Consider the following 27,113-nt stretch of genomic DNA (forward strand, 5'->3'; position numbering starts at 1 on the left):
TAAAGTTTCCACCTACATCTTAAAAGCTAAGAATGTAAACTACTGTTATAAGGACAAAGCATTCTTAAGCACAAACTAAGTAAACTTAAGTTATGTTTCATTTAATTTGCACTTAAAAATGCTGTTAATTCTTATAACATCTGTAGGCAGCACAAAGTACTTTATTATTTGATTAACATAAACTGTTGTTTCTAGCAAGTGTATTCTATGGAATTGTAATGACAAATTTATTATAGAACACTTCCTATTCTTCACTACAAAACATGCACATGGTTTGGTTTCTAATAGTAATAACTAAATGGCAGATAAATAACAATATAATTAGTTCACACAAAAACAGTTCCCTGATAAAATATCTTTCACTATTTCTTGAATTTTATTAGATTAGAGTGTGTGACAAACTGTTAATAACATGTAAACCAACAGAGTGGTTTTCTTTACCTCTTTGAATAATACAGTCTTTTATGAAATGTAAAATAAGCATACACAATGAAAGTCACAATTGTATAAGTAAAGGTTATAGATATTCTTATATGCATATCTCATAGTTTGGGATGCATATACAGGGTGTTTGGAAAGTCACTGTGCACTTATATATTTATTAACAGACATGTTTTAATATAGAATACAGGAGGTAAATATGAATGACAATTATAAACAATGTTGAAAGTGACCCCCGTTGGCATCAATACATACCCTGATCCTTCTTATTTTGTTTCTAAACACTGTTATCAGTTGCTGGCTTGAAATAGACTGAATAAAATATGATTACAAAACTGCACAGTGACTTTCCGAACACCTTGTATATATACATTATTATTATTATTCATTTATAGTTACGCCAAAAGAACCAAAAACAAAGATACTAATTTGAAATTCTACTTGGGAACTAGTTATCTGATATGCACAGAAAAAGACAAAAAGACATTTGCTTCTCCTTTTGATGTTCCTTCTTGAATTCATGATTGCCTTCATTCTAGCTTACTGTAAAAATATATGTAATAAGGCTTAAACTTACTATCTAATCTTGCCACCTGTTCATCAATGACACATTGTTTTGTGTAGGAGTCTTCAATTGTGGGATCATAGTCTGTGACGAAGTAAGACTGCAAGAAAAATAAATTGGATAGAATTATCCTAAATGACTCAGAGAATGATATGGGCTTCAAAATACTATGAAAAGGATACAACATTTATTTCTGTACTTTCAAACCTATAATCATGCTGACAATTTCAGAAAAGAACAGAAACTTGATCTTTAGCAACTCAAAATCCTTATTTACATACACTGCCATCAAAAATCACTTCTCAAAAACACCAAATATAAAATGATGCTGGTCACTTCACAAATAACAGCAACTTGCTGATCTCCCGTAGCAACTCAAAATTCTTATTTATATTCCTCCCACCTGAACCTTGACTAACCACGTTATTAACTGTCCTGTGCATGGTCTTGTTTTAACTGTACAAAAATTAATTTCAAGAAATCTAAGTTATGAATACCAGTTAGGTACAGTATAATGCCAATTTTGAGCTGCAACTTACAAAATAAGCTTTCACACTTTATTAAAATTAAGCAATAAAATATACACAAATAACAGCCATACAGTATATATATATTATTTAATTGCTCTAAGCAAGATTAAATGAAAAACAATAGGCATAAGATTTCTTCACAACATTATCCAAGATATCTAAAATAACATGGAATATGAATAAAACTGTTTCAAACTGTGACAATTACTTAAATTATCAAATGCATCTAAAAACATTTATCACAAGTACCCAGAAAAAAAAATCAGAATAATTACCAAGAGTTGAAATCATTTTATTTCAAATTGATGAAAAATTTTACTGTGTTAGGATCTTTGAATTTTAGTGATGAAATTCAAAACATATTTTGAAGAGTAACATAAGAGTATACTGTAAGGTAATATGATCTCTAAGTGAACCAGATGCCAATATGTAGGACTCCATCAAGACAAAGTGAGTAGCAACATGTACAAGTCAACATTCTAGTTTCTCTGCAAGTTACAGGTAGGAATTCTTCTTATAACATCTGCAGTGTACAACTTAAATCACCAGATACACCTCTTATGAACTTTGGGTTGCTCACACAAATCCTCATAAGTTGTCTTCATCTGGTTGACAGATTTTGAAAAGTGTATAAAAACAAGTGGGACAACATTAACCTTAGTTTATTACATAAAATCCTCCTATAGTGGAAACTGTGCTGCAAAGTAATAGCCTATAACCAGGCTATTATACTGAATACCATCAGTGATAGAAGAATGGAAGCCTAGCCACTAATCTTTGCTTCATTATCATAGTTCCTTCATAGTTTAAACATGAACAGCTCATTATATTTGACACACTTTCATTTTCTTTAGAGACATAAGTTAATTCAAAATCATAGTAAAGATACTAACAAGTTTCTTCATCATTTTACACATCAAAATTTCCATCTTGTGAAATTTTTGTTTTTAAACCCTATAAATTAAAAACATTATTTTTGGCAGTAATATGAAATTACATAAATGTGTGTAGGGAAGGGGTTAAAGAGTAATATAAAGATCTAAATGGGTGTAGCATGTTATTCCCTAGAATGAGTTATTTGAACTAGTGATACCACATGAGTGGGAATGTTAAACTTACAAGTAATGAAATTAGAATTCACAATTAAGATCTTATGTATGAATGTCAAAGCTCACAAAGTTCTACACAAAGATTACAATATCATTTTGAAGTAGATGTAGGAAAGTACTTATTTCTAATGACACAAGAAAACAGTAAAATTAACACAAGTCTTTAAAACATAGAGATCAGTAAATTATTTTTTAAAAAAGGAGGGTCTTTAATAGTATACATGTCTTGAACCTTTACATTTCAATCTGCAGCACAACATACTAACCACTAAACTAGTCCTAGACCACTGGGCATGATAAATAAAATCTAATAAGACTAAGTTTATATATATATACATATATATAGAATTATCCTGTCTTGATTTTAAACAACAACAACTAAAATCTCGATACAACTTTATTTCACAATGAATTTCAAAACATGTTACATTCTCTTCATACAAGATTTTTTGTTTTCAAAACTTAAGTATGATGCAGAGAAGACAATGTCAAAAAGTAGAGAAACAAGGTAGGGATGGATACACAAAATCACACAAAAATCAGTATATATATTGCCAAATCTTTCCAAGAATTACTTTTATCTGCAACTAAAAGTTAAATTCAAGTTTGAATAAAAACATTTAAAATTAATAGTACCATACTGTCGTAGAGCAGCTAATAACCACAAGCTTGTAATATTGACTTACCACTTACTGGATACTTAGGCAGGAATCTTCTGTATTCATCCCTTCCTTCTTTCTTTAATTTTTGGCTTTTTCATTTTTACATTCTTATTAATTTTTGCAAATTTTTCATTATTTGTTCCTTTTTTTTCTTTTAAAAATTTTGTTATGGGAAGATTTATTTTTTTGTAATTCAATGGTAATATATATTGCTAATATCATATCAGTTTATCCAATTTTGGATTACAATAGGGCCAGTGAAGCTGGTTCTTCTATGATGGTACAAGTACCCTGGTGTGCTCTATTAATGTTAATGGGACATTAACAGAACCTAGAACTTCCAACTGCATCACAACTCAATGCATGTGCATACAATCGACTCCAACATGTACTAATTAGACAAGTTACATATTACTTTATCTGTTAAATCTGAAAAAGATGACATTTTATTGCAATTTCTTAAGGTCATGGAATTTGTATTTCTTAAATTAATTATTGTGAGTGTGCTCTATGAAACAGTAATGTTAAGATCAATAGCATTAATACTTGGTGTCCTTTACATCTTGAATATTAATTGAGATTAATATTTAATTCTACTGAAATTATTTTTGTAGATATGTACAATAGTCACAAAGTGTTGTCATATAAAAAAAACTTGTACTGCCATCTGATGACGAAAATTAAATCTGTTTATGAGACATTATAGTTAGTGATTCAAGCTCATTCTTAAAACAGTCATTGTATGAATTTTTTTAATACATGGATCCTAACCCTTGTGAAAAATAAAATTCCAAAGCTTTTTTCTAGACCTTTCTCAGAACAAAATGTCATTTCTTAGTCATTTATTTTATGCTTGTAAATGTGTCATTGATATATTACCTACCACATGTGAAACTGCAAAACCTTATTTAGATATTGCTTAATAAAGACAAAACATACAGTATTTTATGAGTCACAGTGTGCTTAAATGTAATCTTCAAGTTTCGGTATGATCGTCACACTAATTTTGAATTAGTGATACTTTACCTGAACGTCCAAAACAAAGACAGTTTATCTATTTGACTATGATAATACATACAGATGACACTTTTTAAATTTAAATCATAAAAACGTTATTGTAGCATGAACAGTATAAATTTTAATATCTGTGATTACTGTGTTTTGATAATTAATACATGGGAGGAGCATGTTTAAAAGGAATTATTTCTTAATTACAATTTTCACAAAGTATTTATTAAAGCACAAATGTCAAAAACTTTCAGTTGCTAACCACAGATTGCTGAAAATCAATGTTTCCAATACTTTAAAAAATTAATTACTTCACTCTAGCACCAGCAAGTAGTCTTTTTGCTGCTATTCTATTTGGTGCATTTATAACTGTGGATATGTATGCTTGTTGCACAGTGAGAAGTATACAGTAATATCAGTCAGTGAGTTTAAGAAATTTGTGGTTTTTTATTTGCACTACTAGGTTTCTCAAGTGGTTTTACAACTTGTCATTTTGTATGTGGTGTGTTTGACGTATAAGGGTGTCTCTCAAAAACTTTCGAAGACGTTTTATTTGTTTGTTAAAGGTGTATGGGTGTAAAAAGTTTATATTTCATGTATTGTGCATCTTCCTCATTCCTATTATAAGTATTACCGTACGTTTGATTATCATTGTACACTATCACGATATACAATCGTATTTATTTAGTCTCACGGATTTTTTGTTACAAAATAGTACATTTTCATAATACTGGTACATACAATGCATTTACTTACATAGATTATTAGGTAAACAGGGTGTATTCATTTTACTCACTACACAAGTTCAATCGTTTCTACAAGGATTCACGGATAACAAACAATGCCACATTCTGGGAAACCTTTACATGTACCAAAGTATTAATTGCTATCAATGTAATATTCTATACTTCAATATTTAGTATATCGATTCTTTTCCAAAACGCACTGTCATTTCTAAGTTTTTGATATTATCCACTGTCATCCATACTTTGCTTTATACGAATTTTTCTTGACAGTCCTTATTTTTTCAATATATCCGTTTCTCAATGACCTCTTCACAAGCTGTATACTACATATCACCTTCGTCTGCTGCAACGTAATGCTTAGTGACTGATATTTCACTTTATGACGTATTTAACATAATTATTGTATATAACTATTATAGTTATTTTGTGGTAATTAGCTGAATTAATATAAATGCAGATATGAGAGAAAATTCCCCAGAACTGCGTAGGTTTATTTTATCCATGAACTCATACACTTCATCGAAATAATTTATGTTCGTTTTCGTTTCGACACATTTCAAATCGCTCCCCCCTTCGATGACTAAGCGACAAGCTTCATAGCTTAAAACGCTAAAATTCGTGTTTCGATACACGTGGTAGGCCTAGCACGAATAACCCATTGTGTAGTTCTGTGCTTAAAAACAAACAAACCTACACAAATATGTCAATGACGTAGTAAATCCAGTGTATTATGTGTTCCTTTTATCACCACTGCCATGGGGACTATTTTATTGATGCATTAAACATTTGTATGTTTAAATAAAATTACTTTTAATGGAAACTGCCTATTTGAAAACAGTAATTTGTTAAGACGTTTCAGGCTGTAGTAAAACGACCCATCCGGTACTTATTTATCTAGCACAAAACTACTGCAGTTAATGGCAAACAAAAATATTAATGTAGACAAATGCGTTAGAATGATTTTATGTGATTCTGTGACATTAATAAATAAATCATTTTTTCGTTACTCGTGTCCAAAAAAGAATCATCGAATCACACGAAATTCACTGAATCTTTCCAGTTTCCCAATCATGTTAAATATGTTTTCTCTGCAGTTCAAATTTAAAAATCAAATTTGAAAAGCTTAACTCCTAATAATTTTTTTTTCCAAACAAACTATGTAAGATTGCACAAAAAGATGCGTTTTCAACTTTTAAGAAAGGTAGCTAGTGTCCACATCATATATGATCATCCCACTTATAACACACATACACATAACCCCAAAGTGCGGAGAGCGTTTTTTGTGCGTGCGTGTGTATATGTGTGTTAACAAGACGCGAACAATGTAAGCTATGCTTCACAACCCAGCACTCTAACCCCTGTATGTATATACAGGATCTATACAAACAAGAGTATTAAAAATTATTAAACTTAAAACACAGTAGGAATACTGCTATAACAAAGTAATGAAACAAGAATTAAAACCACAATCACGATTTTATAAAATTTAATACTTAACTTACCCTACAGGTAAGTGTATAAAACTGTGTATATATATTTGACTGTCTGTATGTGGAATTTTATAGGAATATCAAAACAGATACCCACAGACCAGCCAAGTAGGCTGGAGATATGTTGGAGGAATAGTCCGAGCCATCTAGCCCCTACAAACATTTGTATATACGTTTGAATCATTTTAATGCATTATTTTAAAACAAGTAGGCTGTGTTGCTGCTTGCTTATTTCCGAAATTTATCGAAAAAAAAAACAAACACAAATACCTGCTGTACAGAATTTGGCCTACAAACTCTAGCATTAGCAGTACGGTTTCAGCTCCTAGTTACAATTGTAAGCATTAATAGAAGCCACTGCATGCGATTACTGCAAGCCAAAAGAACCGAAAAAAACAAGTAATGGTTAATCACAAAAATGCAGACTGTATAGAAAAGTTAAATACCATAAGTACCTACCCCGTAACTAAATAAGCGTAGTTTGCTACAAAACAAAAACAAAATGTTCCGTTTCGCACTTTCAGTTAGAAGAGCGTCTTAAAAACTACAGCCAATCACACATCAGAGTTTTGAACTCTGACCTAATCGTTTAACTCGTGTCGCATAAGGTGTTGCACAGGTTGTAATTACTAAGTACTACAGAGAGCAACTTCAATATTATAACCGTTGATGTAAAGTTTGTCTTTTCTCAATGATCACAGACTCGGCATTTTGAAAGCAATTCATTAAGATCTCTTACAGGCTTTAAGTCTCGAGTCATCAACACCTTTTCTTATCAAGTTTTATCAATACACCAACATATGCAGGTTGTGACACTGTGTTTAGTTGTTATACACAAAGAAACAGTGAGATATCAATGCTACGTGCCCACCGCGGGTATCAAAATCTGGTTTTTAATGTGGAAAGCCATTAAACTTACCACTGGAACACTGTGTGGACAAGTTGTGGCAAGAATTATTATTAAGAATGGGAGAACGAAAACAATTATTTATTTATCATTAATTTTGAGATAACGCAGGTCTGATAAGTATATACATGAAATTTTATTCTCCTATATAAGCTCGTACATTTGCTGACCGAGCAAATCTCATGCTTTCTATTCAAATCTACTATCCCACATCTGTACTGGTGGTACTTTAAGCTTTCCATGTCTCGATAAACAGTTTATTTGGCTTCAACAAGTAGGATAAAGCATGTCTGTTGTAAAAATAAACCGACAGCCACTGTTTACTGAGAGAAATACCAATCGTTCCCAATTTCAAAACCACATGAGAACCAAATCTTCTAAACTTTCGTGTGCCAGCGAAAACATAAGCTACTAAGTGTAGGTAGGCCTGACATAGCCAGGTGGTTAAGGCGCTCAACTCATAATCCGAGGGTTGTGGGTCCGAATCCCCGTCACATCAAACATTCTAGACCTTTCAGCGTGCAGGCGTTATAATGTGACGGTCAATCCTACAATTCGTTGATAAAAGAGTTGGCGGTGGGTGGTGATGACTAGCTGCCTTCCCTCTAGTCTTACACTGCCAAATTAGGGAGGGCTAACGGTGATAGCCTTTGTGTAGCTTTGCGCGAAATTCAAAACCTAAACCAAAAACATTAAATCCAATATATAGGCAATTTCGTGAAATTTCTGCTTATTCCTAACTTTCTGCTCTAGTTTATCGATAATTAACATATTTTACTGCCACATTCAATCGTATTTTTAAACTGGTTCAAGATAAGTCACGGTTATACATCTGCTCAATCACTTCCATGAAGTTATATTTTTACACGTACTTGTAGTTTAAAGTAAAAATAGAATATAATGCTCCTAGCATATCTACCTCAAATATGATTAACATACCAAAGAAAAGGATTGTCTGGGTGCATTTTAAATAGTAAACAGCGAGGAATTTCAAGCACGAATGACAAACATCAACACTGGGCATGAAAGAAGTTTTATCTCCCTCAGCCCATACTGAACACATACACACAAGAGACCCTCAAGGCGAAGTCGGTTAATGCTGTGAAGTTCGGCGGCCTTTTGTCAAATCACAGACTGATATTTCCAGAGACGTTCTCAGTGACACGTTTCCTGTGGCACGATTTGAAGTTATTAACATTACAATATATCTATAGTATTTGGTGTTCACAGCAGCGTATTTTTTACGTTTTAATATTTTCATATACATCCACATACACCGTTAACAGAAACCTTAAAAAATTCTACTCTTTACAGAGTTATCAAAATATATAAAAACATGTCAGTAACAGACATTTTATCCTTTAATATGCTATACTGGTAGTCTTGGTGCAACAATAAATGCACATCAACCACAGAAGTGAGAACCGAAACGAGTAATATTCAAAGTAATTTACTAGTAAATGCCTAGAGCAAATATGCAACAAGGTCTGGGATGCCACAAGACTCGCTTCTTACATTGTTGATTTGATGGACAAAAGTTTTGGATAACTTATAAACTACGCTATAAATCAGCTTTTAAAGTCCGAAGTCCGTTTAATGAAAATCCAGGTTTAAGCGTAAAAACAAGTTTTTAACTATTCAGAAGTGTTTAATGTAAGTCGAAGATTTGAATGTCATTGGTGTACGGAATACAGGCCAGCCTTATATGGATTTTATGTTAACTTGGATGTTGATGTGATATTCATTTGCAAATATAAACACGATGGAATTCGTAAAACGTACAAACGAACAGCCACAATGACAAATTATTTTTATGAGCGATGGTTTTCGCATACAGTTTTTGAAACAACGGTATTAACCGTTTGACAGCAGCTGTTCCACACTGTCCACGGTAATTGACTTTTTAGTCAATTCAAAATAGCCTACTATGAAATAGAAGCTTCTATTCGCCTTGTGGTTCACCATGTATGATTAAAAATATTATTTTTTTTTTTTTTTCCTGAAACCTACCCACGATCTGGATTACTGTTCTGCAAGTCACTTCACGTTCACGCTGGCAAGAGACAAGATTATGAGAGATCTTTCTCTCTCTCTTTGTTTAAAGAGGATGAACAAATAGCTTGTATTTAAGATAAAACCAGTAATTATATGTCCGCCTTGTAAAACAATGGACTGAGAAGATGTGGAATATGTAATATCTTAAAAGAGGTTTCGATCTGACCTTATAGGTGTACAAATAAAAATAGAAAATAACTACCTGCAATAAATGTGAAATGGAAGCAAAGAAAAAGACTTTATGAGGAAGAAATAAAACCGAAATTACATGCAAACGTGATACAAGCACAACTTGAAGAAACTTTGACACTGTCCACTAGCACAAATGCAAGAATAATGCCAATAAGCTTGTGAAACATACAATTTCATTCGTTAGAAGATTAAATCAAAATCACGTCAAGGCAAGCACAGGACGAAACGGCTAAGATGTAGATTTACTTTTCACATAATCCATGTCAAATAACTGTGCTTGTATGGACATTAAACGGTGAACACTTCCCACAACTAAATACATAAAAAAACTTGTATATTGGTAATAAAGTTGCGCAACAAAATCGCGATATCTGTTTAATCCCATTGTAATTTAGAATACATTAACGTTATAACACTTTATTATCATGATTATCAGCTTTGAGGCAGGAAGAAAATTTGCCCATTAAGTGCGTGTGAAGTATAGTATTTTTCTTATATTGTATGTTAATTATGTTAGTATCGCTATACCTGTTTACTTAACAGCTAATTATACTAGAAATATCAAAGGCCTTCCATAAATTATGTTAGAAGTAAGAGCGTGTACCTAAATATTGAAATTAAACTACGTTTTTCTACAATTTACATCCTGATTTACTCACTTATTGCAAAACCTCTTCATCACTGTTCAAAGTTTTTTTAAAAATCGAACTTTAGTTAATATTAATGCTTTATTCCTGTTTATCATCACACCTGACAGCTGGATGGTGGATTTTTTTTTGTCTGTAACTTCAACTTTAATTTACTTAGCAGCGCAATCTTATCCACCACTATCCGTTCAATCTGCCAATCAGATCTCAACACACACTTAAAAACCTGTACTGTAATAATATCCATCAACGGTATAATTTGATTATTAGCAGTATAATTATATACCACCCCTTTTATATATAAAAAATGTAATAACACTAGGTGCAGTTGAACGTATATTATAGGATGTAGCTTATCGTACGTGACTTGGAAATGTAACAAATTACACTGATGCAAACTTAATTTTGGAGTATAAACTGATTGTGCTGCAAATCTTAAACACTTCATTATAGACTATTCAAATTTATTTTTTTTGAGGGGTGGGGATGTTTTGTTTTTTTCCGAATTTCAAAGAATATGAACTTCTCTGATGCACGAGATTACAGGTATTACCACTTTCATTAAATTACAATAAATAGTAACTTCTAAAACAAATTTAAAGAAAAAGAGATGCCAACTTTTATGACATATTTTTGGCAAGAGTTCAGAATGTTTTAGTAAACAAAGCTTAAACAGTCAGAATTACTCTCCAAAAACTACAGCACAAAGGTTAATCTCCAAAACAAAATATCCTCAGTTTAACACTGGAATAAATATTAAACGCACTGATAGTTTAACAAGTCCACAAGTCACTGATTAGAAAGGCTTAAAATGTATCGAGTTTTAGTGAAATTAACTTGTAGTTTTTAATTTTGTTTGTCTTAGTGCAAAGTCACATTGGGCTCGGTCCTTTCTACTAAGGGGATTCGAAACTCAGATATTATTGTAAGACCGTGAACTTATCACTTACTGTTATGAGGTTAGGCGGATCGTGCTATATTTACATTTCGCTTCCCCTTCTTACCTATTTACTTTGTTTGGACTTTATAATTATTCCTACCAGGAATTGACTCATACTAACGTAAACATAACAAATTATTGTTTATTACTATAATCAAGAACACAGATTTAAAACTAGGTTTTGGTCCTTACTAGTCTTCCTCAAACATACACAGAACACACGTGCCTTCCTTATATTGAGGTTCCGTAATCTCCACAGCGGTTAAACAAGACAGCCTAGCGTACGCTCACTAATATATATTTTTTAATTACTTAAAGTACGTTAACACCTTAATTCACTACGGACTAAACGAAGACATGAGCGCTTTATCAACTGCAACCGATGTTCTTCACATTTAACTTTATACTAACCCACTGTGTGTGTGTGTGTGTGTGTGTGTGTGTATATATGTGTGCGCGTGCAACAGACCATTATAAAAGTAAAATGCGTAACGAGTCTAATTAAGCAAGTATTAAAAGATAAAACATCGAAGAAATTCGAAGGGCATTATTCGACATTTATCTTTGGAAAACAAACTATACCATCAATCACGACTGATTGAAATCTAAATAACAGATGATGAAATATAATTTTAGGGGAAATTTCCTTTGTCGCTTAACTCTTAAAATACTTTCATAAAACCAGATTTTTAATGCAACTTAATATAAAAACACAAACTGATAAAATACTTTAGAGCTAATGAATTCGTGTACTTCTGAAGATATTTTCTATTGGAGTTCAACAATTTTAATTTCGTTAAATATCGTTAAAACTGTGCGTTAAGAGTTCACTATTTTTAGTTTTGTCTGAATTAAATTGTATTACAGAAGACGTTTATAAATAATTGACTACAAGTAAGACTGGTTTTGTAGTATCCGGTTTGAATAAAAACATGAGAATTGTTGTTATTATTGTCAAACTACTAATACAAGTTTCAGAATTATATATTATTGCGGCAGGTATGACGTATATTTTCGAACTCTAGCGGTGTATTTCCGGAAGTGAATGAAACAGGTAACAATAATTTATTGGAAAGAACCATGTGACGTAAGTCGCTGGCAAACTTATAGTTAAATATGTCCTTAATAAGAAGTAAAACAAGCTGTCACAAACATTTTTCAAAACTTTAGTTGTGTCACATGAAAAATATCACTATACGCTTGACATGTTTGATTGTTTTTTCACACATTTTAGGAAATTTAATAATGCAACTTTTAGAAGCAATGTTAGGAGCCAAAACTAGAAGTTAACGTACTTCTCAATATTAAACTGACTCTACATATTAAACATTTTTTTACCTTCCTGTTTATTGTATACCCAAGTAGAAAGCAAGCAAGCAAAAACTAACAGATTCATGCAGATTGCACACATAAACCACCATCCACGTTTTTGATAAAAAACAAAACACTGATCTTCCAGTCTCGCTCTGTTCGTTCTTATCGAAGCAGAATGACTTGACGTGCATCGAAATTCAGACAAATAACAAATCTGATATAAAATTCCACCTTTTTGCTTCGAGAATTTTTTCCCCACCTTGTAAAGTTTCACCATCTGTTTTGAAGTTAAATTTATGATTTATTCTAACCCTTACTAGATCTAGGTGAAACTTTATTTATCGAATTACACATACAAATAGCCTAAATAAGTGGTTATCAAGGTGTGGTCCGAGAACCACTGATGGTCACAAAATGATGCAAAATGGAAATCGCTGACCCACAACGCCATAGTCGAGGCATAGGAGAGAAAAGAACATGTTGTTCAGGAATCGTTTAGTCCACCGAAGTGGTCCACAAAGAAAACGTTTGAGAATCATTGGTCTAGGGCCTAGTAACACGCGAAAATGGAAACAACACATTTTGCCAACAACAATTAAAAATAAACACAATGGCGATGAAAGAAATCTTAGGACGACAACATCCTCAAACCACAGTTACTGCAAGTCCACTCTGAACACAAAACTTCAGAAAAAATCATACCTTACAAAGACAGCTGCACTATGGAAAGTAATTCAACTCTGTACATCAGCGTCAAACGTCTCCCTCATGCACCTAAACGGATAATATTGTCAACTTATTATTCTGGTCGCACATTCTACGAGAGATACAAGATTTTAAAAACACTTCTTACAACAGCTGATGCTCATTATAGATAATACAATAAATTTTAAAGTTGAAAATGTTCGATTAGCCAAACTGTAAAACCACTTTACTGCAAGTACATTGAATCTACTGGCATTGACTCACCAGACGAATTTCTTTCAACTCGTGCCCCGTTACATGAATTTCATCATTCTGTACCATCTAAACGTAAACAGGATAAAAAAAATAGCCTTTAAACACCATAGTGTATGTACTTTACGCCAGCGTTTCTCAACCATCATTCTGTCACAAACATCTTTCCAATGCGTGAGATTTCGTGATAACAAAAGAAACCAACAAACAAACTTATAATGATTTTCCGTTGTATGTATATTTTAGTGGTCCAAAACAGTTTAATGAGACAGTGAACTAGTCTCTGGTATCTAAAAGGTTGAGTGGCCAGTTAAAATATATATCACACACGTATACAGCTCTAATAAGTGTGCAAAACAAACAAAAATTCGTGGCAGGTATTGAGTTTTTGGAGGAAAGATTTTCATTTTCCAAAACTAGGGTTTTCAGGGAAAAATTATCCTTCTTCGCCCGGCACGCGTATTATGAATATACGTAGGCAAGAGATTGTGTTGTCTAGATGTGTCTTCCTTCTATAGGGACTGACTGCTCAGTGGTCTATATAAAGATTGTATGATACTTAGATGACATAATTCCATTAACCAGATGTACAGTTCAGTAAGAATTCAGAGTACGGCACACGTAACATTACAACTGGTTGAATGAGTTTTCACCAATTAATGATACACCTTTCAACGACTAAATTATGATCGCAGCAAACTACTTACTTCGATGAAAAAGAAACAAATATATTAATAGGTTATTTTGAATCTTAGCAAGCCAATTAAAATCTATTCACCTGACTAATCATTTGCTACAGTATACAAGGGACATTTCTAATTTTCATAGGATCCAATATGCTTAAAGTATTCGTCTACAGCAGATGTCATGTGATTTTATTAATAAGTAATTCCCTAAATTTTTTTACTCTATTTGGGAACTGTGACATTAACAAAGATTTAAATTGTAACTTTTAATTTTCAAGTAGTTGACAACCTCTTCTTTCATTCAAACATAAGTTCATAGCTGGAAATAGGTTTTTACTTGGCAAATTATTTCATTTATACAGTTACAGCTATGCGTTATTGTCTACTTGTGGTAAACTAACAACTATAGCAGCCGGTTTACAAGAGCGAAACGATGTAATGATAATTTGGTGATTGGTTTCATAGTAAATGTCTATTGGTATAGTTTTACCACATTTGAAAGCAAATTATGCTGTACATGTTTGAAGAATGGATCTGTTGGTATAGTTTTATCATACCTAAAAACAAATTGCATTGCGCATATTTAAAGGATGGACTGAAAGAATTCCAAGAATCATGTCTTTAATCAACAATGCAAACAAGTGGCTCCACTTTTAAAATTAAACATTAAATATGTAGATATACACACTGCTGTTTCATTGTGTAAACAAACGTTTATGGAGGGCGGAGTAACAAACACTCACAAAAACATCAACCAAAAAAGATAAACTATAATTAAACACACAACTGATTTATAATTGTTTTTCAAGTATCTTTCTCAACGTATACTTCAGAACTGAATGATGCCGATGAACAACACAAACCTTCTGGGTAACAAACATTGGATCAACAGTATTAGTGCAGGAAAGGGCATACGTGGTAGAGATTTTTTTTCTGAAACAAACAGAATAATTCAGTGAACCTTTCGTTAGATGTGTCCTATATACATAGGTAAAGTACTGATGTATATCTAAGGAAGAAATTGGTGTGTTTCAACACCAAGTTTCGGAAAACAAGATCGAAAAATAAGAATCGTATTTCTAAATCAGAACGTTTCACAAGTGGTGCACGTTAACATTTCACAGGATACTTGGTATTTGTGTCACAATCATTATCAGATGCGATTCTGTATGGATAAGATTTTGGTGTCACGCTACAATAACATGGCATATTCACAGCATGTAACAGATACACAGCTTTAAATTGATATCTTTTTATCACAGATTTTGATCTGCATTAGTAAGAAATAACCTCGTATATTTGTGGTTATGAAATTGTTCTATCCTGGAATAAACAACATTACGTGCATTAACTCATCATTGCATTTGTATTTCATAATTCATCACTCATTACTTATTTTCATAATATTTACGCGGACTACAAACATTTTCTAGTGGTTCTTGTACACACCTTGTGACGTAAAAATGCAGGCTAACCCCTATACTCCACATCGCCAATTGAGGCAGTCTCGGTATTACAGGCGAGTACGACTTGACCCGACGACGATAGGACAAGCTTCACTGAATAAGAACAAGTTTAGAGAGATACTTTTGAAGTGGATCACGTATGCTGCACCAAATCCTGATATGGTAATCATACCAACCCCACAGCACGAGTTTAAACCACAAACCAACTTTATATATCATGACATAACATCTGAAACGTTTTTATAGGCATTACCTAATTGTTTGGACACAGCTGAATTCTAGCACCAGAATTGTACCATTATGAAATATTATAAGCGTCAGATTAGAAAAAATAAAAATTTCGTAGCTGTTGATGAACACTGTTGTGTGTATATGAACAAACCTTGATAAGCGAGGCAATTTTGATAGTACAGAAAATATGTGTCCTATCTACTACATTTAGTTGCACTCATGACTGTCAGTGTGATACTACATAGTTATCTGACCATAGCTGGCAGTAAAAATTGTTTAAGTACAAAACTGCACATCGCAAAGATCGTACCAAGAATTTGAACATTAGAAGCCCTCAAATCTTCCATGTTTCCGATATCTTTATTACATTAAATTCACTTGCGCTTCTACGAAGAACAATATCATACAGCTCAAAGAACTATAAAACTTTATAATAAAGAAAAACGACCTGCTTTTGCATAGCAAAAAGGTGTAATAAAACATTTTATTACAATAATTGATATCTCTCAAGGGGTTCAAATGTATAAGGTGTTCGGAAAGTCACTGTGCACTTATATATTTATTAACAGACATGTTTCAATATAGAATACAGGAGGTAAATATGAATGACAATTATAAACAATGTTGAAAGTGACCCCCGTTGGCATCAATACAGGCTTGGATCCTTCTTATTTTGTTTCTAAATACTGCTCTCAGCTGCTGGCTTGAAATAGACTGAATGAATGCTGTTATCGCTGCTTTCAAAACTGCACAGTAACTTTCCGAACACTCTGTATTAGTACGTTAAAGGTATTCAGACAACATAAATGAATGTCATGTTTCGTTAGTTGAACCTATTATTTTCAGTTGCTGTTAATTACAGTCCGAATCCACTATCATCAGTACTTCTGATGAAATATACATAGCAACTCCCATTGAAAAACAGCTCTAAGTATATTTACACTTCAGGATCTGTCCCTTATGTTCTAAGTGTCCCAGACTTCAACAGGATTCAAATAGGGGCATATTTCAACGTTGTCTTAAATTACTACAAGGTATGTTACTAGTATAGAACGATATATTATCATGCTATAATACAGCCTTTCCTTATTTACAGAGCATTAAAACATGACAATGCATTCACGGCTTTTCCAATTATTATCAATGAACCAAGTCCAAACCAGCTGGAATAAGTACAGACCGTGACACTACCCTCACCTCTCTTCACGACTAGCAGAACACGATCATATTAACGTTATCCACGTTGTCATAAAACCCAGACTCATTCGTCCGCAGCAAATAATCGGCCGGAGGGCTTCATAGCTCCACACATTCATCCATTCTTCCTTACCCAGTTCCAGCAACTAAAGTACCACGGATGAGTGGCTTTATCTTATATGGGCTATGTGAAAACCAACTGCATGGAATTCCGTGAGTAAAGGCAATGAATTGTTTTGCAGCCTTGACCTCTCCTATACTCCATTTAAAGTCTTAGGGGATGAACTTTATATCAAGCGATTCACGAGCAATTATTGATACTGAACGCTTCATCAACACTTCATACGAGTAAGTCCAGTGAACTTCACTTTCTTTACTACATCACTCGTAGTAGATTTCGGTGTATGGCGTCATGTCTCAGATACTCATTCTAAAGCGCTGTATCCGGTTTGAAAATTTATTTTAAGGTCTGCAAGATTCCTTCAATTACAGCTGAGGTTTATTGGAAACAGATTTTTGTCACGTATATTGAATACATCAGCTACATTAACGCTGCAAGTCATTTGTAACAGTCAGTTTTGACACGGGTGAGCACCTTAGACAAAATATACGAACAAAGATAACATGTCACGTAATATTCATACAAAGATACGTATCTAGATACAAGCTTTATATTCATACACATTAGTTTATTTCTAAGTGCAAATGTTACATTCATTAGAAATTAGTATTATAGAATATGTTAAGACTCTAAAAGCAATCAACTAAAATTTGAAAAATCAAGCTTTGATTATAAATAATTACAGTGGTATTTAATTGTAGAAATCTAGACCAAACAAAATGGCAGCCACAAAAATTGACCGTTTAAAGCCACCTATAAAATGCTAAATATTAACAATGACCATTTCACAGAATTAGCTGGGCAAAACTAAAGCTTATTTTACTTATAATGTCGCCTAAATCATTATATGTACGTGTTTATGGAATAAATCAAATGCTCACTATTTCAACGAACTGTAATCTTAGTTAGTAAGTAAGTGACTTTTTCGTACAAGCGTTCACAGAAAAACACACAAACAAAAAAAGGATCTTATCACTCTAATTATTTCACAGAACTCTTCCGTCTGGGGTCCAGTGATTCCTTTGGTGTACTGGCTAACATAATTACAATGATTTGTCAAATCAGAATTTTTTTTAATTTTAAGTAAACGAGTTTTCATATTTTCTTTTTATTTAAATAGTTTTTGTTGTATTAAACTTTTCATATTGGTAATCTAGCTAGCTATAGTAATGTACAATTTTAAATTGTTTTTACTATCCTTATAGTTCCCCGCTAGTACAGCGGTAAGTCTACGGATTTACAACACTAAAATCAGGGGTTCGATTCCGCTCGGTGGGCTCAGCAGACAGCCCGATGTGGCTTTGCTATATGAAAACACACACACTATCCTTATAAAATTAAAGTCTGTTACTTTTGTGTCAGTTAACTTACGTTTAGGCTATCTTTACAAATTTTAGGACCAATTAGAAATGGCCTCTAATTTATTTACTTAATGCTTTCAAACGTTGACAGAAACATTTTTCTTTTTCGTTACTTGTAAAGACCGGAAAAAACATTGAAAATAAAGGTTCTCATAGATTACAAAATCTTGTCAAATAAATACATGCACGAAAATGGTAGCTTACCTGTCCTTGGTTAGCTTCTACGCTACGTGCAAATTATCTATACAAGTTTATACGTTATCCTACATTTTCATTTTCTGTTGATATAAATGTCTTGACACTTAAATATGTAAAAAAAAAGCCTGAAATTATAGTTATATTGGACAATAATATGAAATTTTATCAACAGAACCAGGAATAGTTTTACCCTTTTAGACAGAGATCAAAATAACTTTGTTTACACCACAACCTCTTGAAGTATGAGTAAACCTCAACATCTCTCTACTTCTGTACTAAACACGGCTTTCTGTGTAAGTCAGTCAAATCAGTATTTGTAAAAAAAAACCCAGAAGTTCCTGCTAAGTTAGTTTCTGTGTAAGCTCTATGGTCTACCTTCCTTATGCAATATTATTTGATTTCACTGATTATGCAAAAAAGGTACCGGTGAAGTTGGCTTAGTTGAAAACGTTTGGTAAGCTCGATTTACACTTTATGAAAATTTTCTAAAGATATCTATCGAATGTTCGATGACTGATGTCGAATATAAAATTAAGTCTTCGTAGCAGCACTCAAGAGCCAAGACTGAGCCTTTCCATAACTTGTTAAGAGAACTGGTAGTACCTTTCTAGTTACCAAGGATGCATTAATTGAATGTGTTAGAACAACTTTGCTTTTTTTCTGTGTATCTGGATGGCTAACATACCGATGCATTAGGCTAGTAAATACGTGATACGTAGAAGCTAATGATGGACTAATGTTGTATGCTCACCGAGTCACCATGTAGTTCCAGCATGTAAAATAGAGGAAACAATCAGACACTAATGATGTTCTCTGTGCTGTATCATCCATCCATTGCCAAGAAACAATGCAATATCCTGGAGGTCATGAACACTAGATCTTGTTTTTAAATTATCTGTACGCACGATCCCAATTAATGAACTTGCAGTTTACACTGGTGTAAAATTTTACCACGTTCTACTAGCTGTACATACCTTACAGGGTTGTGACGCAAGAGATTGGTATAATCGTTTCAATTCTGAATCTGCTTAACTATCAAGTGATCTATTGGTGGACTTCGAGTATTTAACCCACTCTGTAAACACTTTCCTGATTAAAAATATTTGCCGTACTTTTGGCCATGATGAATTGCTTGTAATACAATTTGTATCAATAAATGCAGACTTTCTCAACTTTGAACGGTTTGCACGTACGTCTTCAGGCAAGGAAATATAGGTTAAACAAATCTATCTAAATGTTACATACAGATCGTCATTCTCACCAAAAGGACCCAGATTCAACCCTCGACACTTTGGTTAAATTATCTACAATGATGGAATGAAACCAGTGATCAGGTCAACATTATTAGTGAAGCCTGGCAACATCTCTAACATGTACAAAAGCAGTCTACTTTAGTGTCATAGTGCTAACTGTGTAGCAATGCGTCTTTAAAAAAATCCCATAACCTTCAAAAACAAGCTACAAATGTATCGTGAACGTTATGCTTACAAATTCACAACAGATTTTTTTTGTGATATGTAAATCCATTCCCCCCCCATGATCTACTATTTCAGATTAAAGCAAGCTTTCCAAATAATAAGTTATAATACATCTCACGGAGCTTGTATCTGATGTGAGATTTGAATATACAGCTAAATATTTTATTTTTCTCATCCAACTGGTTATCGTCAGTACGGCCATAGGAAAGAGTTGACAACCAAAATATCATTTAAACAACTTTTTACTACCATATGATCCCAAAACTACGGCATCTTGCCGCCAACACTAACTTTAAGTTACTAATCCCAGATAAGATATTCACTGTCACTCTTGTAAAGCACGCACAGCTTAAAGCGCAAGGAATATTCTGTGGAGTCAAAACAGACTCAACAGTTCCGAAACCCATAGCACTACTAACGGGCCAACCCTCGCCCCTACCTGGCTCGGCATGGCCAGGGGTTTAAGGAACTCGAATCGTAATCTGAGGGTCGTGGGTTTGAATACCAGTCGCACCAAACACGCGCCGTTTCAGCCGTGGGGACGTTATAATGTGACGGTCAATCCCAGCTCAAGATTTGGCGGTAGGTGGTGAGGACTAGTTGCCTTCTCTCTAGTCTCACACTGCTAAATTAGGGATATCTAATGGAGATAACCCTCGTGTACTTTTGCGCGTAATTCATAAAACAAACAAACGCTCCTACCTAATGAGAAAACAAAATTAGATTTCGGCTTTACCACATTTTCATCTTCTAATTCTAAATTACTATTCGACAAAATTATCCAAGTCTTAATTTTATACTACAGTAAATTAATTAAAATCCTGCTTTTACTGTCACGTATGACTATTTGTATTTTTAGATAGTTTACATAGTTATTTCAGATTTGTGTTTTATGTTAATCATTTTTAATTTCGCTCGTCTACTGAGAAGTGACATGTAAGTCACGAGACCTTTGTTCGTAGTGAAGCATGACAATAAAACACTTGATTTAGAAGTGGCTCGATAGAGAGAGCGTAACTAGTCAACATCATCCACAACGACTATTGGACTATTATTTTATCAAAAACTAGAGGGATTGACGGTCACATATTGAGTGATGGGGATTCGAACCCACAACCCAGAGATTGAGAGTCGAGCGCCCTAATCCCACCAGACCATGCCGTGTCAAGGATATTCCAAAAAAGTTGAAATCTATAGAACTTTTTTCATTATATATATTGCAATTTTTAAGTACTATAATGAACTTACCCTTTCATTATATTTTCATTATTATTACTTACATTAAAATACCAATGTATTTGAGAAAATAAGCTTTAGTAATGGCGAAAAAATGTGAACTTAGAAACGTGACTGAAGCTTTGTTTATCTTCATCATGCAGTCATCAACCACCATTATTATTCCCTCAAAGGAAAGTTCCAAGATATTCGAATTGTAACCTTTGCAGCAGAAATGGACGCGATCACGATGAACTTTCTGATAGCCCTTGAGATAAATCTATCTACGAACCCTACAAATACTGTGGCGACACTCGAAAATCGGGTACTGACAAGAACAGTTGTAATGATGGTGGTATTAGCTTACCACAGTTAGAAAGTTGGCAAAAAATGCCTAACCTCAAACAAACAGTACAAAAATTTGCATAATGTTTTTTGAGAATTAGGGTTAATCAATTAATGTGTGTGTGTGTGTGACACTCCGAAATCTCTTTTACCTTTGACTGCTTATACATCTCGAATGGATTACACCACCATAAGGATTCCATATTTGGATGCAGCAGATTCTGGACTTTCCAACGTATACAAAACCTCCAAGAAACAATTACCGAAATTTCTTATTTCTTACCCTGCTACCCTAACACTACTTCGCCTCTCGTTTAAGGAATCCTGCAATAAACGTTTCCCTAAATCCTATACATATTCATTGGCAAGACTTAAAACAGTTATACCTGCTATCTTCATAGGCATCACAATATATACAGATCAAATTAAATTCTCAACAACAAATCATTTCAGTACTGACTACTAGAGGTCGACAAAAATGGAAAACAACTTAGGTTATTGTAAACATTCTCCTTATAAAAGTTATCTTAGCCCAAAGTTAGCAATAAGTAATATATCGGTGCTTGTGAATCGGAAATGAATGTTTTATAGCAGAATGTATCCAAATACGACAAAACTTATAAAACAGTTCAAATAAAATTAAAGAAATATAAATATACAGCGTTCTGTTGAACTAATAAAACTGTTACATCTTTAACACTGGCAGCCGAGATACAACTCATGAAATGTTAAACTTATTACATGTCGTTTTATTTCCTAAAGTACTTTAGAGTTTTAGTAATTTACTAATAATTTAAAACGTGATAGTGATTTTTTCAGCTCATGTACACAGTGTGTTAAGTGTATTGTTCTGTTTAATAAGAAAACATATTCTTTATCAAATTCACTATCTTCAGTCATCAAGACATTTTTGTGTTGAACACGTTATGTATGAAACGTCTTTTAAAAACCTACACGGTTTCACTAAAACGTATAAATTAACAACTTTAGAAATACAACTTTCGTTGAAATAGATTTTTATCTTTGTGTCTTACTTCAGTAGGGAACATATCCGGCAATTTCCGTAACAAGTTAGTGCAATTTAAATGCTGTCACTTACACATACAGTATTTATTTACGGATTAAAAACGTTAAGCTTATATGTGAGAACTAGAAGGGTTTAACCCTGCTCTAAGTTAACGAGATTTCTTAATTGAAAGACTAGTAAGTAAGATTGTTCAAGTGATACACATTTCTCACCATACTTACTTATACTCGTTCAACATAATGAAGGAAGTAAATGAAAAACAACTTAATAACACAGCCGCGTTGGCTGCATTATAAAACAGAACACAGGCTGTACAGACACAAATCATGAAAAAATAAACCCATAATGAGTAGACATCCGCCTAAAGCTGCTTATAAATATATCGATACATTTCAAGAAGAACGGCACCGAAGTTATTAAAAATAAAAGAAAATAAATACATCATACATACACGTCATGAATATATGTATAACCTCAGCAGAATAAACATATGAACTAACCCACATACACACACAAATTGTGTTTGTATAATGTATATACCATCACGAATATGAGACATTCCACACTTCCTGGCTTAAGATAAATATACAATATCATATTAATATTTAACCCACGCTTAAACCTGTAGACGTACCAGTGCGACAGCTACATGTAGGGTATTCAAGCACGAGATAATAACCATAATTCATGTAATTGTCCTCTTTTAGTGTATAGTCAAGGTCATCCATGTCTATCTTCTACCATGTACGTCATGATTTCGTCTTATTACTTATGTTTGCCTGTGCTACCAAATTACGGTAACTGGAGTCATACCAAGCGTGAGAATACAAGCGTGCACGAAATGCATGAAAAAACTTACAAAAGGAGAGCTACATAGGCGACAAATCATTCGCATAAATACGGAGTTTTTAGTTTATTAAACTGGGAGTATGAAGTAGAATAGTATTTGTAAACCACACAAAACTAAAAAAAATTATATCTGAGGTTCACTGACATACCAAAATTTAAAGTGCCAACAACAACAAAAAAGACAATTTTGCTAACATTTTTATGGCACTTTCTGTCGCAAAGGTTATTCAGTTTTAATTACTTTTTAGTACCAAAAATTTATTATACACAAGTTTTTCTATTTCACTAGAAAAACGAAATAATTGAAATAATTACCTTTTTAATACTATATTTCACTTCAAAAAGTGATAATTTTGAAGATCAAACCAATCTCGTAGGGGAAGAGAAGTAAAAATAAACTAACACCGGCCTTATCAAATTATTCAGTAGTAACTCAGATGACAGAAAGATAGGTGTCTCTGGCGTGGGAGAACGTGTTCAGAATTTAGAGTATTTTGACTCTAACAATTAATGAAAAATAAAAGCATGCTGAGTGCTGTGATATCGTGTGTACATAATATTCCAGCTATCAGACTACCAGCAAGAAGCGAGAATCTTTATCTAAAACCAATTCGTTTTTCAATATGGTGCAAGATACTGTCCCACACACTTGGATGATAAGTTATTTAGTAGGAAAGCTGTGAACACCATGAAAGCTACGTCAACTGTTGGACTATAAAAATACTTCTCTTAAGCAGGTTGTATCAGTAACGAAACTTCGACTTTTTGTACGCATTGCATTAGAGTAAGGTAGCCTACAAAATGTTACAAAGAGGTAACATTAAAAGGGGACATTACAACTGTAGAAGACTAGTCAAGATTATTCTGATTCGAATTTGTTGTACCTCTTAAGCAGGTGGCGCACTACACTTTCAGTATTTGTATAGTCAACACTGCTTGAAGTTTAAAAAAATGGTCATACGTAAGACTACACACACTGTCAATATTTTGATAGCGAACGTTGTCCCACTATACTTGGGACATACGTTATTTTGTATTACACATATATTATGCAAAAAGCCTCCTTGAGAAAAAAGATTTTGTTAAGGATGAGAGTGTTACCAACGTTACTGCTGATGGAGCTTGGTAACACTAAACTCTAAGTTGAGAGCCACAAACTACTTGACGAAAATCAAAGGATGAATAACAAATGGATATGTCTAAGGATGGCCGATTTAAACACTGTTTGGAATCTGCCATTTCCTAGCTGCGGAAAGTGAGTATATACGACTGTTAAAGTTAATGAAACGGGACTGGTGGCAAGAGTGTTAGGCTGGTAATGGATTGAATGGGAAAACCTCTCCATTTGTAACATTAACATTACTTTCAAATTGGCCTCTTCAAGCGTCTATACCCATATTTAAGTACCTTAAGTATATTTCGCTCTAATTAGTCAATTTTAGATACAATATTTATTAAATCTATAGCTTTCAGAGATTGAATTGGTTCGCAATTTAAATGCTTAACATATAATGAGCTTTATAAAAACTAAGCTTTTACGGTCAACTGCATGACTTACTTCTTGATATTCTAAAGTAAAATAAGATTAGTCTTAATCAATGTAGTTTTCCACAAGATGCCACTACCAGTACTAACTATAAAAAAATATAAGTAGACAGGCCTACTTTGCAGAAGTTCTAGATTATCCGGTTTGTCTTTTGTAATGTATTTAGTTCTTGACATTTTATATGGTTTGTACGTTTCTCCATTGGAGCCTTATTTTAGTAAAGGGTAAGTCCAAGTTTGGCATTAATCTTGGCTTTGCAACTAACATATAACACCAAAATTTGTTTATGGAGTCGGTTCTTTTCTCCCTCAGAGTAGATAAACTGAATTCAGATTGAAATTTAAGGCAAATTCTGGACATCATTTTCTAAAGCATTTGCTGGATACAACGTGCGATATCCCATGGTTCCACAGAATACTGAAAGAAGTATGGTCCTTCCCCACAAGAGGTTATCAATGCAAACAGTGCAGAATTTTTCAGACTGTTACCCACAATACAAAGAAGCATTCATTTCTCCCTTAACTATTACCAACAAACCAAATCCAAATCGCATGAACAAACCAAAGATTTATTCAATGTATTTTTCAAGATGTGGTTAAACCTAGTTTCATCTATCCTAAACAGCATCAGGAGAAAAAAACAACAACAAAAAACACTAAAGAAAATAAATAAATAAATAAAAGTAACTTTTTTCAGTACATAAAGTATCTTCAGTGAGTTTCTATAGAAGTAAACAGGCAGAATTGTCTTGGAATAATGCTTTCATTGCTGTATCTAATAACCACTCATCTTGGCTCCAACTGTGACACTTGCTAACTTGTGCACCGTATGTACCACCACACTATGGGATTATGTAAGTTCACTGCCCATTACTAGCCGGGATTATGCTGCCTCAAAACATTTGGTAATATCGTATGTAAGTTGTTATTAATTTTATAATGTTAGCCATATTATTTTTATCAGTTATTATAAATCGAGTAACAATCATAGAACACAACTGGCTTTTCAACAAAGCCACGACGGGCCCTTTATAAAAGTATTAAAAAGATTATTTCAATTCAAAGAGAAAAATCAAGTATTTCACTTAAGGCAAATCGACAAATGATTTTAATTGTAAACCACACCACTAAAAACATTAATCGACCAAACAAAAGCTACTAGTGTAAATCGTAATAAATATTTGAAAACAATACAATTTTTGTATGAATTATATAAGTGTTAAAACTGTGTTTTTCATTTGATTTTGTATCTGAATAGTATCTTGCGCAACACGTGCTGAACATCTAAAACAGACCACAAGTTTCAGGTGTAGCCGTCCTTAATTTAAAACTGTTAACCAGAGTGTGGGCAAACATGAAATCAGCCAACACGAGCACTCTTTTAAGCAAACAGTGACCCCGACTTTCACAGTTTAACTTCTCAACCGCTCATAGTGTGTTCATCAGAATATCGCGGGCTCGAACCTTGTATCTTTTGATCCTCAATCCAACATACTAACTTTTAACAATGCAAGCATATTGGTGCAGCAGTACAGAAAAAAAAAAGTCTGTATTTAAATATTGTTCTTTTAGGGGCCCACCATGAGGAGGTAAATAGGAGGCTTGATTCCCAATCTGAAAATCACGGGTTAGAATCCCACATCAAACGTGCTCGCTTTTACAGCCGTGAGGGTGTTATAATGTGAAGATCAATTCCACTATTCGCGAAATTCAAAACAAACAAAAAAGTTACTATTAATGCTACATTGATGACAACAACTTTTGAATAATTTGTCCGTAAATTTCTCTGCCTGAACGACTTAAGCAGACGAAACAGATAAAGCTAAAAAGA

At 33.3% G+C, this 27,113-nt stretch overlaps 1 protein-coding gene across 6 annotated transcripts in view; it reads right to left on the bottom strand.

The window, feature by feature from the left end:
- Nucleotides 1-27,113, bottom strand: part of LOC143247232 (ras-like protein 2) — a 67,734-nt gene that overhangs the window by 18,588 nt on the left and 22,033 nt on the right. For 3 of the 6 annotated variants that reach the window (XM_076494963.1, XM_076494973.1, XM_076494947.1), the window contains one exon: nucleotides 1,019-1,106. In XM_076494963.1, the coding sequence (XP_076351078.1) occupies nucleotides 1,019-1,106 (88 nt within the window). Of the gene's footprint in view, nucleotides 1-1,018; nucleotides 1,107-15,112; nucleotides 15,183-15,698; nucleotides 15,755-19,574; nucleotides 19,614-23,522; nucleotides 23,586-27,113 lie in introns of those variants that run through there. The other 3 variants (XM_076494956.1, XM_076494982.1, XM_076494991.1) reach the window with 3 other exon arrangements.

Source organism: Tachypleus tridentatus, chromosome 1 (genome assembly GCF_004210375.1).
Source record: "Tachypleus tridentatus isolate NWPU-2018 chromosome 1, ASM421037v1, whole genome shotgun sequence".
NCBI classification, from domain to species: Eukaryota; Metazoa; Arthropoda; class Merostomata; order Xiphosura; family Limulidae; genus Tachypleus; species Tachypleus tridentatus.